The sequence below is a fragment of the Hippocampus bargibanti genome, linkage group LG01 (assembly GCF_051943395.1).
Source record: "Hippocampus bargibanti isolate YZ-2025 linkage group LG01, ASM5194339v1, whole genome shotgun sequence".
NCBI lineage: Eukaryota > Metazoa > Chordata > Actinopteri > Syngnathiformes > Syngnathidae > Hippocampus > Hippocampus bargibanti.
Genome location: NC_142734.1, coordinates 35,297,087 through 35,315,189, shown reverse-complemented (window position 1 = coordinate 35,315,189; position 18,103 = coordinate 35,297,087). Strand labels below are relative to the sequence as shown.

At 41.0% G+C, this 18,103-nt stretch overlaps 1 protein-coding gene across 3 annotated transcripts; it reads right to left on the bottom strand.

The window, feature by feature from the left end:
* Window positions 1–212: 212 nt before the first annotated feature.
* On the bottom strand, window positions 213–17,676 carry trim33 (tripartite motif containing 33). 3 transcript variants are annotated; one of them, XM_089013324.1, is made up of 20 exons: window positions 17,095–17,676; window positions 13,678–13,796; window positions 13,158–13,311; window positions 12,045–12,177; window positions 11,657–11,773; window positions 11,431–11,545; window positions 11,190–11,336; window positions 10,183–10,300; window positions 9,613–9,893; window positions 8,193–8,393; window positions 6,700–6,894; window positions 6,253–6,385; window positions 6,054–6,117; window positions 5,600–5,744; window positions 4,683–4,960; window positions 4,492–4,603; window positions 4,339–4,413; window positions 3,326–3,478; window positions 1,445–1,495; window positions 213–803 (listed from the first exon to the last, which is right to left on the bottom strand). In XM_089013324.1, the coding sequence occupies exons 1-20, from the start codon at window positions 17,645–17,647 to the stop codon at window positions 582–584; spliced, it is 3,366 nt and encodes a 1,121-aa protein (XP_088869450.1). In that variant the 5' UTR covers window positions 17,648–17,676; the 3' UTR covers window positions 213–581. The 3 variants fall into 3 exon arrangements, with proteins under 3 accessions (XP_088869450.1, XP_088869442.1, XP_088869459.1); XM_089013316.1 differs by having other exon boundaries at window positions 5,600–5,750; window positions 17,095–17,675; XM_089013333.1 differs by lacking the exon at window positions 1,445–1,495 and having other exon boundaries at window positions 5,600–5,750; window positions 17,095–17,673.
* Between the last annotated feature and the right edge of the window lie 427 nt (window positions 17,677–18,103).

The following is an 18,103-nucleotide window of genomic DNA, read 5'->3' as shown; positions in this document are numbered from 1 at the left end:
TGTGCGGATTTAGTCATTAGTCCCAGCGTTATATTTTTAGAACGCGGTTGTGAAAGAAAGACTGGTTACAATGTGCCATCCTGTGCAAAAACAATGAAAGGGGGTGTTACTATGTGAAAATAACTTACCATTTCTGCAAGCATCTATTAGCATATTATTTGTAGGCTATAAACACACCTGAAAACATTAAAAAGGATGCAACATTCAAAAGGTCAATTTCACAACATAAACTACCTTTAATATATTTCAGTTGACGACGTACCCCAATCATGAATACTGCAGGAATGCCTTCATTTTGAGCGCTAGGTTTTCTTATACACACGCATATTCATAAAGTAAACAGTGACCAAGTTGAAAAAACAAAAACAAAAGATGTTACTGTATATTTATTCCACTTAAGATCATGGAAAGATCTTTTTATAAAGAAATTATCACAACATATATACAAATGAAAATGCTTGTTCTAAAAAAAAAAAAAAAAAAAAATCATTTGCAACTTTTAAACAAATTGAACTCAAAACATGTGAAAAGGCAAGTAGTCAAATGTTCATAAAACCAGAAGGAGATTTCCGCAGCTCTTCTCACTTGATGTGTAAAATTTTCTCATCTGTTTTTAACCGTTTACGTCGGGGTTGAATGTAGTCGTCGTCATCGTCAGAGTCTTCCATCTCATCCCCCTCATTCGTGTCCATGGTTTCCTCATCAGACACCTCGGGGAAGCTCTGCCCCGGAAAGATCTCCTGCAGCTTTTCCTCAAAGAAGACGCTCACCGCCTTACCGGAAACGGCCATCTCCGATCCATCCTGCCGGGGAAGGAGGAGAGAGAAGAGGAGTTGGGGATAGAATGGGTTGAAGAGGAGACAAATTAGATGTGGTTAAAAACTGTGCTTATAGGGTAGCTCTGGCTGCACCTTGCTATACAGAGCACTGAAAACTTGCCAATTTTTTTTTCACCAAATCCCAATCCACTGTGGCTCCAGGAGACATTGAAAGAAGTACAGATGACGGCTGAAGAAACCTTTTCACCGATGGCCCACTCATGTACAATTGAGATCTTACACAGACGTATTACATGTGATGTGTATATATCTATGCATCTACGGCTTTTTCTGCTGCCATTGTGGAGTGTTTCAAAAGTTATGCACATAAGATCTGACTGAAAGACTCTGAAGGCGTCTGTGAAGTGTTACTGGATGAGTGAGTCGTCGGTTGAAGGCTCGCATTTTACAGCTGTGGGGTGAAAGTTGGCAGAAACGAGGTGTTTTCTTTTTGTGTTAATTTATAGACATGCACGCACGCACGCACCCCAAGGGGGTTACAGATTAGCTAAAACAATATATCATATGTGAGGACTGTTTCATATACTCCTAACAATCCCAAAAATATTTCCAAAAGCCTCAGTGGGAGGGGACAGGACATTTGTGCTCTATTTCAAACATCTTACCTGCGTCTTAATCGCTTTATCCTCAGCATAAACCTGGATTATTCGAGACATCTAAAAAGGGGCAATAACGTTACAACACAAACAGCCAAGTAGCAGGGGGAGAAAAGAGTTCACAGCAAAGTCAACTCCGGTAAGAACAGATCAGAGGTCTGTGGATGGGTGGGGGACGGTGTCCAAGTTAGCCATGAATCGTCGATCGCCAAAGGTGAATCGGCATTCACATGGGTTTTCCACCCGGGGAATATTCTCACTGACTTTACTTCTGTCACGTGTGTCCTTTAGTTATTACAGGTTGACAAAGTGATTTAATGTGTTTAAAAATGAATACACATCTTTCGCCTGTACAGTTGAAGTCCCCCCCCCCCCCACAAAAAAGGTGCAAATTTCTATCATGCGGTACATTTTGTTCACGAACAAATGAAATTGATTGCTTACCAAATGTTCTTTGATTCACTATCCTCATTTACGTATACTATTTTCCATTTTTAAACTATCCTGATATGAACGCCCTGAAGGAACAGTCAAGGAAGGGGTTTTATTTCTACTGCGGACAACTGGTCCTTACTATCTCCAAAGAGTGCTCATATCGTGGCCAAAGATGAATTTGGGACAGTAAATCAGCTGAGACTTTGCTTACTTGCTGTTTACTTCACTAATTTGGATCTTAACCACAACCCTATCATGATACCGTAAATATAACAATTTGTAGGATAAATTAATGCCATTATTATTCATTTTGGCAGGGGAAAAAAACCTTGATTTGCGGCATACGCTGATTCAAAACAAGGTCATAGAACCCATGGTTGTCCTAATAGTCCCAAAATTGCAACTAATCAAAATTTAAAGGACAACTGACACCATTTTTTTGTTTCCTAACTGACATCAGAAAAACGTTTTATAGCATCTAAAATACCCAAAACACGCAGTATGATATTTTTAGTCAAATGCAAAACACCACTAAAAATGACTTAAAAGTGTCTAAAAACTACTTCAATTTGAAACTGGAAGTGGACAGTTTCAGAAGGTCCGTCCCCTTGTTCGTGACGTCACGCCAAGACGCCTTGCCTTGCTCGAGAATCAAAACAATGGCTTCAGATTCGGAGAAGATGCTTTCTTGTTACTCATCCAGTTCTGAATATGATTCAAATAGTTCTGAAGACGAAAGCATGTTTGCAATCGATTAAAGAATTTATTCCGTGCCATTTTGAGGCAACTGGGGGGCAAATGTAGCACCCAAACAAGGCAGAAGATGGCGACAAAGCTCCGTGGAAATGGGCTGATTTTTTTTCCTGGGATTTTTTTGTCAGCGAATATCAAATAGTTGCTCGGTGCAACACACGATTCACCATCGCGTTATTTATGCATTTTCCTTCTAATTTCGCCATCAACACGGATCAATACGAAGTTTTCAGACCAAACAAAGTACCGCAAAATGCATTGACGTGATGAAAGGACTGCTACAGTGTGTCCTTTCTCGGTCAGAGGCGTTCCTTCCGTGACGTGACTTTAAGGATAGTATGTAGGTGTCCAATGTACGACCATCCATTCTCTTTGGAATCAATATCATATTGCATGCTTTCTGTCTTCATTATCTTAATCGTTTAACCGTTGTGTGGAGTATTCTCTCCCCGTGCTACTACTGTGAGTATGATTAACATGCATTAATTTAGGATAATCATGTTTGTCTGTGGCCCCAGGAACGTCTTCAATATCATATCACTTCCAAAAATGAAAAGCTAAGTAAGAATTCCCAACAGTGTGTTAAGTGCAGTTTGTTATTCGTTGAACCAGTTGCCGTCATTCTCACCAAGAAATGCATGAACGCTCACAAACACACCAGGTGTGATTTCCAAACGCGGGCTAAATAGTCATGCTTCGCACCTCGTTATACTTTGCACAGTTGTGGAAGATCATGCGCATGTCACGCACAAATTTCTGGATGGACGTGTAATACTGGGAGTTCTGTAGCTGCAGCCTTTTCTTCACTTTCTTCAGGTCCATTGGGCGCTTGATGATTCTGTAGTAGTTTGGCACCTAAATGAAAGAATGAGAAGAAAAAAAAACTGTTGCAATCTGGATGTAAACACGTGGACTGCAGCTTTGGATGAAAAGAAAACAATGACAATACAGTGAGACCTCAACTTACAAACACCTTATCTTACAAACTTTTCGTCTCACAAACGTCAAATTTCTGAAAATTAAACCTTATAATAAGCACTATTTTCATAATGCACACCCACCACGGCTGGCGGAGTGATCTTCGGCGGAAGCACACGACCGAACAGCACCAGAGGTTAAGTTACCAACAGTCCGTATGGAAGGTGACTCTCCTTCCAAACAGCAATTCCCTTTGACCTTCAATCTCTAACGCCGTTCCATCAATCCATCAATGACCATCACAAATGTAAATAAAGTGACTTTATGATACAATGCAGTGTATTTCTTTCATTACAATACAATAGCACGTTTATTATACATAGAATAAGGTATGGTGTGTGTAGTTTTAAGGCTTATTTAGTTGAAAAGTATATTTTATGGAAACCCGGGAACGGATTATTCCCATTTTAATGGTTTCCTATGGGAGTTTATTTTTTGAGATACACACTTTTCGCCTTACACACTGTCTGGGAACCAATTAAGTTCGTAACTTGAGGTCTCACTGTACAACAATAACAGTATTTTTAACTGTCTTGGTATAAAGGAAAACAATATTTGATCTCGTTTCGGTGACTATAAATACGATTTCCTGATTGTGGTCCCCAGTTTTGAAGCTAGAGCGACAAAAACAAATTACAAAACCATAACTTTCATGAATAAATCGTAACCCGGAATGGGATAATGAAAACCGTACTCATTAAGGCAAAACCAGAGTAGTTGGTAGGTATGCTACTCACAGAGCTTGGGACAGGCTTCCGGAAGCCCACGCTCAGCTCATGACAGAAGATATACAGTAGGAGGCGCTCACATTTCTGCAAAGAATTAAGAAGACAATTAATTTTGTCAGTAAGGATATTCAAGCCCAGTGCAGATGTGAAGGCTGTACTCACCCTCTGGTCTTCGGGATGAAGTACATTCTCTCCACTGACTTTCTTGCTCTCGTCACAGTATTGTATCTCAGGACTCGATATACTCCGGCAAAATGTGCACAGAAAATCCCCCCTGAGAAACATGAAAACAAATTGTAATTCAAAGGAAAATTGTATGTTTAATTGTGCAGAATGCATCCATGTTGACTCACTTGGGGAAGATTTTGATGGTGGGTACATGGCATTTCATGTGGAACACTTTAGGACAACGATCGCAACACAGCAGGTCGCCGCCATTGATGCAAACAGCGCACCAGTCTTCGTTAGGGTCATCCTCCTTCCCGTCAGAATTGCCCTTTGCGGTTGATGACCCCTGCCCTTTGGCCGTGCATCCGTTGGTTAGCTGCGTACCGGAGCCGTTGAGCTCAGCGCAAGAGGTCTCCGATTGGACCTCTGTTTTAATATTTGTGTTGCTTACAGGACCGCTCATCTGCAGGCGGAAAGAAAGGCAGGTTTCGGTGTCATTGTGACACACAATAAAAAAATGGTAGAGAAATCTCAACTGAGGTGACAGACGGGAGAGAAAAACTTCACACTGGATATATGGCGCTACAGCAAATATCTTGAACTTAAAATTGGCGGCGTTGATGCTTCATTGGAGAAAATATATTGTTAATTGGCTCGATTAATTTAGCAACAAAGTCGTATAAAAACACTGAACAGCCGAACTATTGCAAGGGAAAACAATTTGATTGGCAAGTCACATGTGACGCTGCGCTGGAAAAAGGCGGAGCTGAGCTTTTTAAAAAATTTTTTTTTCCTCTTATTTCGCATTCCCGTGACTGAAAAATCATTTTTCAGGTTTTCCAGGACATGCAGAGTCGGCCGCATCTGTTTGGTCCTGAAATGTGGTGATTGTGAAGACACAGAATATAGAAAAGTTCAAGGATAATTAATCATTTTTTAAGACAGGAAGACAAGGACAGAGGTTGGAGTTAGGGGCCCGCAAAACAATTTCTGTATCACTCCAGTTAGGGTGGTGAGGTCAGTGCCGTGTTCAAAGGCGACTCACCAGTGCACAGAATGCGGACTAACATCTCTCCACTACACACGTTGCCGTTTTTCGTACCATGCAAGCACTCCTCCCAGAGTCTTGTCCTCCCTCCGCCTTCGTGGAAGTACTTGGATACCCGTAACTGTCCTCTAAATCAGGCTCCTGTTTGACCCGAAGAGGTTCCACAGTACCCCCACCGGCTGCTGTTCTCCCCGCAGAGCTACAACTTGAGAAGACAGGAGGAGAGAGAGCAAATCCTGTTAAATAGAAGATAATCAAACGTGACCATCTCCACCAGACCAAAGGGGGCCATCGAAGACCATGGAAAAAAATGCTTGGGAGTATTCCTCGCGAAACGATTGTAGTTTTCTTTTAGATTTCACACTTGTTGCTTTTTGTCCGGCAGATGCCATTACATGACAATGATAAAACAAGGGGTCGCCACAGCCAATCAGTGTCCTCCATCTTCAGAGGTTGGATTGGCAGCGTACAGGTCAAAAATGGACCACAAGTTCCAGTGATACCTCACCTGCCTCTGCTGCCTGTGCTGGATGTGCTGGAGGGCCGTGCGGGCGTGTGTGCATTGGAAAGACCTGCAGACACAAATGGTGTGATTATAAATATTATATAAGGTATGGGGCACAAAGGTAGTATGATATTAAATGAATTTCATTTGAGTTAATAATGGCCGTTTTTAGAGCATTAAGAATTTGGAAGGATTTGGGTACCTGATGATCCAGGCGAGTGTATCGAAAGTCCAGGGGAGGGGTTCATGTCCACTGAACCCGACTGCTGTTGTGTGCTGGCTGTGATGTAGCGAGTCAGGAGGTGGCCAAGGGTGCTTGAACCCGCATCCTCTAACTTTGGAAACAAATGGACAGTTTCGTTACATTTCGTTGGTGCGTCAGATAAATGCAGATGATTAACAGGGACGTCAGAAGTATTTAGTTAGTTTCCACCTGTAACTGTGGAAGCTAAACTATTAATTATTTTGCTCTAAATTGCCTTTATCAGAGCATACTAGCATGTAAAATAAATCCAAAGTGGTTTGTTTGTAAACAAAGATGACGTGCTTGTCTGTTGAAAAAAAAAAATCTTTGGAAATGACATAATTGTACATTAAATTGCAAGATGTTTATCAGCACCTTTCTTGAAAAACAAACTCATATGCACACCTGAATGGGTGGGATCTCCGGTAGACAGGGCAAGTTCTCCGGGTTGGTAACTGAGGGGATGAGCTCAATGGGAGCGATGACAGGATTAGCAGAACCTCGAAGACTATGTGCTCCTGCCATGCTGGCACTGGTAGGACTTGTGGGGTTTGCATTGTGGCCCGAAGGGAAAGGGCCTGCATGGCCTGGGTTGGAATGCTGAATAAAAACCAGGAGGTTTTAAGAGAAGGGGGGTGGCAGAAGAGAAGAGAAATGTTGAGAAAACAAGAACACATAGTTAACTATTGATAAGAATTAAAATGAAAACGTTTGCTGTGTGAAGATGGTTACCAATCATGCATTTGGTTGACAAACATGCTACACCAAATACACAAATGGCAAAGTAGGAAAAAGGTACCAAACCCGAGATTGCAGTAAGAAACGAAACCTTTGGTGGCTCATCTCAGATTCTAATGACATCTGGACACAGAAACAAACATGGCGGGGTATAGTGGAGGTTTCTCTATCCTAAGCTTACATGTGGGAAGTACGTGTACATTGTGTCACCGCGTTCTTAACGGCTACCTTGGAAATTGATTGACCGATACAGTTAATCAATATGCTCGGCATTAAAAAAAAATCAATCACATTAAGATTCGGTCATACCCCACAACTGCATGCATAACTTAAATGTAAAACGCAAACAACGCTGACGGTTGTTTGTAAAAACTCAAAATTTCTATTATTCATTTTTTAAACTAGCGGATATTAACGCGCAATTCGGGATTCAGTACTTGCCATTGTAATTTACCATTTATATTTCATTTGATAAAAACGCAAACAACGCTGACTGTCGTTTGTAAAACACAGTATGATCAAACTAAACACTCAAAATAACTAATATTCATTTTTTTAAACTAGCGGATATTAACATGCAATTTGGGATTCAGTACTTGCTACTGTAATTTATCATTTATATATTATATATTTTATTTGATAGCCTCAATCAGGGCGACCCATTTGACCCAGATGACGATTTGCTGATGCATTAATGCGGACACGGTAGAAGGTCTGCGCTCTACGACCAAATTCGACTGAAACAATGTCCGATTTTTTTGTTTCATTTCCCCTTTCGCTCATTCACTGCCAGACATGTGCAAAAATATGTCCACTCCAGTGCCAGGGTTTTTGTCATATGACAATCATATGACAGGATATTAGCACCCTCTATTGGTGTGGATACTGCGATTAATGAACAGTGATCGCTCATTCACCTTGTTAGCCGCACTAATGAGCCAGCAAGAAGTTTCCTGCACCAGTTAGCCCAAACGCATAAAACGATCACGTAAAAATACATGATATCGCAAGGCATGAAAAATTAAAAAACGGGTTTTGGTGGGGAACACAAGTGACTGGGTTAGAGCAGGTGATTAATAATAAATTGTGGTGTCACATAAATACAGAACGGAAAAAAAAATTGTGCAAGGGCTTGCGTATCCGTGCAAGAGCACACTGACCTGTCGCTGCAGGTGAGGCTGCATCATGGTGGGATACTGTTGGCCATTGTGTCTCGGCTGAGCTGTGGGTATCCTGCCCTGTCCCTGTGGTGGGCCTGGTAAACGCATATGGTGGGACGAAGAGTACATGGAGGGAACGGGCCCACCATTTAGAACCATTTGCCCTCTTGGGTGCTGCTGCATACTGATGAGCCTGGGAGGCTAGTCACAAAGTAATGCAGAACGTTAGAAATTCAAGATGGTGACTGGTGAGTTCATGAATAACGTATCAATTTGGTTTTAAATAGATTGGCATCACATTACTATCATTTTAAAGGACAACAGATGCCTCCGGTTGTGTCCATAATTTGTAAAATCACTTCAAATGACTTCTACTGGGCGTATTTTACAAAGATTCCACCGCATATAGCTATATATTACGTTTTAAGACTTGCGCTGAATATTCAGGAAGTCTTGTTTTTGAGTTGGTGACGATTCCTGACGTGACGTCACGGAGGGAACGCCCCTGACCAAGAAAACGACACACAATGCATTTTGAGGTACTTTGTTTGGTCTGAAAACTTCGTATTGATCCGTGTTGATGACGAAATTAGAAGGAAAACACATGAATAACGCGATGGTGAGTCGTTGTGTGTTGCACCAAGACAACTATTTGATAGTCACTGACACAAATTCCCAGCAGACAAATCATCCATTTCCAACGGAGCTCCGGCGCCATCTTCTGCATTTTCTGGGACGCTACACATCAGTCCTGATGCCTCAAAATGACCCGGAAGTACTTCTTTAATCGATTGCAAACATTTATGCTTTCCTCTTCAGAACTATTTGAATCATATTCATAACTGGATGAGAAACAAGAAAGCATCTTCTCCGAATCTGAAGCCATTGTTTTTCATTCTCGAGCAAGGCAAGACATCTTGGCGTGACGTCATGAACTGGGGGCGGGACTTTCTGAAAACGCCCAATTCACAGCTCAATTTTTTGCAGTTTTAGCACACTTTAAGTCATTTTTATAGGTGTTTTGCATTTGACTAAAAATATCAGCCTGCATGTTTTGGGTATTACAGATGCTATAAAACGTTTTTCTGATGTCAGTTAGGAAACAAAAAAATGGTGTCGGTTGTCATTTAAATGTACATTGTTGCTTTTTAAAAGCAGTCGTCAATATTTTGAGTTTTATTCAATTAAATTCATCAATCATTGGCATTTTTACCAAACTTTTTTTACCAAACTTTTATTGTCAAGTTGCCAATTGCCAAAGTAATTCACTTCTTAAACTCGCATGGGACTGGACTGGCTGTATGCAATTACAGAACCTGACTAAATGAAGGCATTGGAATTCCACTAATTAATATATTCAGCCTTTTCTGACACTATTGGGTTTGAAAAGGCTGCTTATAACGGTGACAATTGGAATTACCTGCTGCTGTCCGATGGGTGGGACAGTCTGTCTGGTATGTTGCTGGGGCATTTGGGAAGTGAGGCGCATCTGTTGCTGCATCTGCTGCTGTTGCTGGAGATGTTGATGCTTCTGTGCAAAAGCTGCCTGCTGCATGTGCTGCAGACGTAGCTGGGCTAAATTTATCTGCCCTTGATTTTTGCCGGGTTGACCTTGGCCATGACCAGGTGAAATGGGACCGCCTCCAGCCATCATATTCGGAGGATGTGCAGGTGGCGGTGGCTTCTCAATTACCAGGTTACCTAAAATTAGAGATAAATATTGTACTCACAGAAATAGCGAGGTGCATCCAAATAATCAATTAATTATTTACAATTTTAGCAACCGTGAATATTGGGGCACAGACAAAATAATACCACCATAAAGAATTTGAAATGAATTGAAATGCATGGGGCATGAAATACAGTACGATCGCCAAGGTTCCATTTTAGCGCAAGATTCGTCCCAGGATTTGTGAAAACAACGAGATCAATTTAAGACCCAAAACTTGAAAAACCTGCCATTAGAGTATATGAGAAATATGATCCGTACCTAGATTAACCACATTTTTGGCCCAGAAGGTTGGGTCACAGAAAAAGCGCACTTCTCCATTAGACACAGGCACTGGCTCCAGTCTTGCTTTAAAGAGCTGGCGAAGCTGAAATAGAATCTGTAGACACACACACAGAACTCATTTGTTGACGTGACTCCACAATCCCATTAAAAATGTGTAACTTTCTACTTTGGCTAATGCGCTATCATTCTACAACAAGGGTGGGCGATACGCAAAGGGTTATATTCTTCATAATCTGTGAAAAACAAGTTACATGAATAAAGCTCATTACATGCATGTCACCAAACTTTCCCTATGAGGCCAGAGCATGGACAAAAGAAAAGCGACTTTTTTTTTTCACTCTAAATATTTTGTAAGTATATTTTACTTTTGATAGAGAATAGACAGAAAATAAGTTATCCTATTTAAAATTTTCATGCTTAGAAGGCCCACAAAGGAAGCACAGAAAATCTGAGGTCAATCTAAGTTGAACAGACACAGCCTGTTAAACTGTCCTTTTCATGGAGTAGATCTGGCCATGGACTAATTTAAGACTTCATGGAAAGGACAACCAATTAAAATGTCCACATTCTGTTGTTTATAGTTGTTGGTGTTTGGGACGTCCGGGGGCGTGGTATTCAAATCAAGAAGACTATGTTTTACTAATGTATAATTAAATTTGCATATACTCTGGATAAATAGCTTGGCAGAGGGCTGCGGACGTTGGGCGTCGGTCATGAATGGCTACGTGCCCTGCAGGCAGTAAAAGACAATCTTCCTGTGTTCAAGCTTGTGTGCAGCGTCCGACCGAACATCTCTGACAACTTTATTATTTTCTTTTTTCCTTCATCGCCGGCCCCAAATTTGAAAATATGGATTACAAAAATACAAAAAACACCATGACTGTATTGAAAAATTACATGAAAGCATAAACAGGAGTTTTTCCCGTGATTGCCACTTGATTAAGAATCTTTGTGGATCAAAAAATATGACGTTATACACATACCGGCCTCTTGCTATAAAGCAATGCTGTGCTGCTGCCGCTCGAAATGGCCCATTGGCAGAAGTTCAGAACATGGTGGATCTGCTGTGCGAGCTGTGCGGTATCTTTATGGTGGGCCATTAGCCTCGCACTGCGCTCTTTGGTCACAGTCTAAACACAAATATGAATATTTCAGTGTAAAATTACACTTGAAGGGTGTGAAATGGTCACACGGTGAACGGGTTGAGCAATGGTCGAGGCTCACCTCAAGCTGCTGTAGTAACGACCTGCCCTTTTTGTTAATTTCATTTATCAAAGTAAACACGGCAATCTTGATCTCATGTTCAACCTTCTTGTGAGATTCAGACAGCTCTTTTAATCTGGATTTAAAAAGTCACACACACACACATTTAAAAATTGTGGTCACTACTATGTTAGAAATGTACTAATCCTTGTCAATAAACAGCAACAAAGAAATGAAATTCACTCACCTGTTTTGTACTTGAGACACTGAGTAATGGACATAGTTTTTCTTTTCCTGGAGTTTGGTCATGGTCGATTCAATGATACTTTTATGGTTAAGAAAAGCTTCTTCCAAGAACTGATACCTGAAAATAAAATAGATGTGACCATTTCTTTTAATCCAATCATTTCATGTATCATTTACAATTCAATTTCATTTATATTTCAAAGTATACAGTTTTCCCCTGCCCATCCGCAAAGGGTAACATTCCAGACCACTCACGCAAGAAACCGTGACTTTTGTCACAAACTGAGGCTGTAGTTAAAGCGCTACACAAATCAAGATGTATTTTATTGTATTATTAATGGAGGTGGGTTTACTCTCTATTTTTAGAGACAAATTGAATTGATGACTACCTATGCTCCTTGTGCTCGAGCAGCTGACAATCCCGGCAGGTCAAGGTGTCACAGGTCTCACAGAAAAGCTTCAGTGGCTCCTGCTTGTGGATGGGACAAAAAACAGGCCTCTGTCCAGATGTACCCACGGACTCTGGGAACACAGTGGAGAAGAAAGACTCCGGTGAAAAAAAATGGTGAAAATATGTTTCTACACATACCACAAACCATTTTTTTTTTGTCAATGTGGGTATGTTGTGCAGATGCTGCTGCATAATTAAGAAATAAACACATCAAAATGTGTTTTTCCTCAATGGCATAAGGGCTCTAATAACCACTTATTTTGCTAGTCGTCTAATCAGTCACAATGAGTCAAGTAGTCGGTTCATGTATAAATGATTGCGTATCGCAGCTGCATGCGGCTTCTCTTACAACCATCTTTAATTGACCGTAAATTCCGGACTATAAGCCGCTACTTTTTCTCCAAACTTTCAACCTTGCGGCTATTTCAATGATGGGGCCAATTTGAAATTTGGGCTCGTTTCAACTTTATTGATATTTCAAAGGGAGAGTGTAGATTGCAAGGTTAAAATTTCACTTTGCTGCTGTGAAATGTAAATTTCTTCACTGCGAGACTAATAAAGGCAAATCCAATCCAATCCAAATATCCCATCAATCAGGCTCCACAAATAACCCGCACAAGCCATCTGTACACTTGATGCAAAAAGCTATCAACACAGCTAAACAGAACACAATTGATGAGGAACTAGATAAAATTATCGCAGAGAAAGTACGGCAACTTCACTCGGATATCGTCAAGTAGCAACCTAGAAGTTTGTCATCCATTGATAATTTCAAGGCTAGCCATGGATGGTTTGAGAACTTTAAGCGTCGTACAGGGATTCATAGTGTCATTCGTCATAGTGAGGCAGCCAGTTCTGACGATAAAGCTGCCAAAGCTTACAAGGAATCATTCCTTAAAATAATGCAACAATGACATATTTATGACCTTCGAACCGTGTGGATATCCGACAGTGGGATTTTGTTGAATCCCTAAGAAATGACCTTGTTACATAATAGCCATTGTAGTGTGAACAATTCAGGTTGCAATTAATGTTGGTTCTCAGTCCTTACCAGACGCCGTGTCAGCATCCTCTTTAGTGCGAATCTTGTGATCTTTGGTTATTTTGACCCTCTGGTGAGCTTCCACACAAGTCTTACACAGCCACTCGCCACATTCCACGCAAAAGCCGATGGTCCCAGCATTATCCTCACAACTTGTGCATACCTTGAAAAGATAATAGTCAGGGCAAATGTGTAGTCAAACAGATGTATTCATACAGCAAATGAGAAATTTTCTTCATAGTGCCAAAATATTGTGTTGTTTCCACTTCTGTTTTGTCACATTTTAAGAAATGGGCAGAAAACGACCAACTATGACATTAGATTATATTATATTAATCTTTATTAGTCCCACAGTGGAGAAATTCACAATTCACAGCAGCAAAGTTATGAAAAGAAGTGGAAAGGAAAAAGAAATAGAAGAACAAAATATTGGAGCTGCTGTAGAGGCAGTCACTTTCAGTTACCTAAGTAAATTCTCCTTAACATTAAAGATTGGTGTTGACAAAGTCGTTTTTTTTTCTGAATTTACCTGTGCAGCTTTTTCATCTGACGTGCTGGTCGCCTCTGAGGTATCTTTAACAAAGTAGTTGTCGACAATATCATTCTGTTTGTAGTCCTGGTAGCACACTGAGCATCGCATAACATTTACTGAGGACAAAAGAGAGAATAAAAGAATGAGATTCAAATCAACTGGAGTGAGGAAGGCTTGTTATTTGGAAATTTGTGTTGATTTCTTGGAGGAAAACAGAGGATGGGAATGGCAAACGGTATTCAAGGATTATGAAGCCAGCGAATAATACTTGTTAACAATTTAAAAGACATGCGACGTACATGCAACTTTTCATCATAATTTGGTTAACAGCAATAGTTCTGTAGGCCCATCATAGACTTGGAAATTTGCGTTTGAGTCATGAATGTTTAGAGTTGAAATGATGCATCAATCTTGGTATGCTCGGGTTGTGTTAAAAAGTAATTAAACCAGTTGCGAAATCAGGATTGGTACATTAATCATATTGAAAATTGCACCAGCATGCGAATAATTTCATTAGGATGTTGAACTACCACTTATTTTGCACACATGATTAAACGTCACGTGATGTTTTGAAAGTAAAAGCCAATAAACCAGTGCTTAATCCGCCATTTCAGCCAAAAACTAGAGTAAGGTGGCTTCAGCCAGCCAGAACCGGTTTGAGCAGCTCACAGCCAGTATATGTAAGTGCCATCTGCTAGGGTCCCTGAATGATTGAGCAAAGATCGCGCACACACGCTCGCACACACACACGCGCACACACACACACACACACACACACACGCACACACACACACACGCCCACACGCAATATCCACATTTTTTTAGAGTGTGTCAGAGCTGTTCGATCGGACACTGTGGACAAAGACTCGAACCCAGAAAGACTGTCTTTACTGCCGGCAGGAGACGCAGCCATTCATGACATACGCCTGAATTCTGCAGCCCTCTGCCAAACTACAGTAAAGTCTCGTTATATCGATACTCAAGGGAGGCCGAAAAATATCGATATAACCGGGACTATCGATATATCCGACCCTGTTTGCATGTAATTTTCTCTGTGCGTGCATAGAAATAGTATCGATATAACCGGGACTATCGATATATCCGATATCGATATAACGAGACTTTACTGTATTTATTGAGAGTATATGCACTTTTAAGTGATACCTTTGTAAAACATAGTTTTCTTGATTAGAATACCACGCCCCTGGTACATTCTGAGCGTGAACAGCTATCAGCAATAAAACATTGTCTCTTCCATTAACTGATAGATTTGTAACCTGGCTAATGAGCTCTTCCTGTGAAGGAGTTTTAAGTCGTAAATTGCTTTGGTGATAAAGGAGTATCCCAAGTCCTAAATTCTGTCCAAGGCCAGATCTCCTAGATGAAGATGACAGTTTAACTTGCTGTGTCTGTTGACCTGATTGACCCCAGGTTGTCTGTGCGTCAATTGTATATTCGAGTCGCACATGTTGACTAAGCATATAACAGCATGAAACTTTTAAATATGGTAACTTCTTATTCTCTATCAGAGTGGTAAAAATACATATTTTCACTGGCAACTAGGTACTCTATGTTTAATTCGTTACAAAATCAGTTACTTTTTCATGTGTTTTTAAGTAGCGAGTAATTATAACTTGTTGTGTTTGTAAAGTAATGTTCCAAGCACTGTTTGAATGAACAGCTTTACTTTTGTGGAGTCCTTCATATGGTTCATGGTGGAACAGAAAGCTCTGCCAATTGCTCTTTAAACCAACATCATTCTTATCAAAACCAAGGTAATTCCTACTAGGGAAGTGGACTCATCAATATTTGAAAAAAAAAAAAAAAAAATGACTGCCCTCAGATGCTGCAACCGAATCATGTGACTCAACACTGATCGCTTATTTCCTAATTGAAGATTTCTCACTCCCATATTGTGTGCCGAGTTTGCGTGATTTGCTGAAAGAGGTTTTCAACAAATCATTCCTAGTTAGCAGCCTATCAATGGACCTGTTTATTAATACATGTATTACCTTCATTGAGGCTTACATTAGGCTTTTGATTTTTTTTTTTGTGGGTCCAGGCAGTTTTTTTTGGTCCAATATGGCTGTTTCAACATTTTGGGTTGATGACCCCTATCCTAACCAATTCTTAGCTTGTATGAACTGGTGCATTCCTATGCCTTGCTGATTAGATACTTTGCTTCAAGAACACATCTGGCTACAAAATAAAAGTTTCATTGCGGACACGAGAAAGTTATAATTGCATGACTAAATATGGTCAGAATACACAGAGGCGCCAGCATCCAAGCTTCCAATAAGATTGAATGACTTAAAGGACAACCGACATCACTTTTTTGTTTCCTAACTGACATCAGAAACACGTTTTATAGCACCTAAAATACCCAAAACATGCAGCATGATATTTTTAGTCAAATGCAAAACACCAATAAAAATGACTTAAAGTGTCCAAAATCGGCTAAAAAATGAACCCGGAAGTGGCCAATTTCAGAAGGTCCCACCCCCTTGTTCGTGGTGTCACCTCAAAACATCTTGCCTTGCTGGAGAATCAAAACAATGGCTTCAGATTCGGAGAATATGCTTTCTTGTTACGAATATGATTCAAATACTTCTGAAGAGGAAAGCATACATGTTTGCAATCAATTAAAGAATTTATTCCGTGCCATTTTGAGGTATCTGGGGGCGGGAAATGTAGCACCTAAAAGAGGCAGAAAATGGTGACAAAGCTCTGTGTAAGGAATTAATTAATCAGCCCGTTTCCACAGGATGATTAATTCTTTACACGGAGCTTTGTCACCCTCTTCTGCCTCTTTTTGGTGCTACATGAAGTTTGCAGACCAAAGTACAGCAAAATGCATTGACGTGATGGAAGGACTGCTACAATGTGTCCTTTTTTTCGGTCAGGGGCGTTCCTTCAGTGACATAACGTGAGGACTCACCACCAACTCAAAAACAAGACTTCCGGAATATTCAGGGCAAGTCTTAAAAGGTAAAATATAGCTATATGCGGTGGAATTGTTGTAAAATACGCTCAGTCGAAGTCATTTGAAGCCATTTTACAAATTATGGACACAACTTGTCCGGAGACGTCTGTTGTCCTTTAAAAATATATTGTAAGTACTGTTCTATATCATTAGCATGGTAGGGACTACATGTTGATTGCTGCCATACCACTCATGTTTGGTGCCATCATCAAAGTATAAACAGATAATGACAATAATGCAAACTGGCTTTTCGAAAGGAGGCTAAGAGGGTCGAGTTTACGTCGATATTCACACTACACTGTAAATGTGTTTTCTGCACATTTGTGATCAATGCAGCCACTAGCTAGCACTAGCAAAGTGCAGTCAACCCTCCTATGTGTCAAAGCAGCAGCCGCTTCCTCTTCACGTGCGTAATAAATGAGAAAACTCACCAATATGTGTGTTGGTTTGCCCGTGCGGTCCAGTCACCTGCACGCTGATCTGCCTGTCTGGTTGCGGAATACACTTCAGACAAAACGAGTGCAAGCAAGGTAGAAGTTTTGGTTGGTTTTCTCGGCTCTGAAGACTTTGTTTACATACTGCGCACGTATCCAATAAATTAATGGGGGTCTGCGGCGGGGCGGCTGCAGGGGCCGTGGGTGGTGGGGACATTTCCGAGGCAAGGCCGCTAACTGCTGCATCGCCGGCAGCCGGGGCTTCGGTGGAACTCGGATCAGCAGTTGTTGTACTGGCTTCCATGGGGCTAGCAGCGTTGCTGCCGCTAACATTGCTGATGCTAACCTCACCGCCTCCTTCACCGGTGGCTGCAGTCGCCTCGTGAGCGGCAACAAGTAACTCAGTCTCTTCTGCTTCCTTTGTTTCACGTTCTCTGACTGCAGATGTGGTTGTGGTTTTGGTCTCTGCCTGCGTGTTATCTTGGGGCAAAGGAGGGGGCTCTGGGTTAGGTGACGGTTCCATATCATCGGTGCCTTTGTTATCCGCCATTTTCCTTCCTCGTTGAACCGCTTGCACGTCCTACGTGACTTGTCAAACTGCGACTACGTCCGTGCGTCATGACGTTGAGCTGTTGCCCTCGTGAGCTTCCGCGTTTCTGACGCGAGTAATCAATGTATGACATTTTAAACAGACACACGTTGACATTGCGTATCGCATCATTTCAACGTCGTGTCACCTCCATCACGCTCGCAGCATCATGACGCCAAATCAGAACATCTTTAATTTCTATTATCTCAGTAACACAGTGACGAGTCTGCAAATTTAGGCCCATGCAGTGCCCCCCATCTCCACTAGAGGGAAGATTTGTTAATACCAACGACGTACAAAAAAACGAGTCTGATCTATTTCAAGGACAACCGACACCATTTTTTGTTTCCTAACTGACATCAGAAAAACGTTTTCTAGCATCTAAAATACCCAAAACACGCAGGATGATATTTTTAG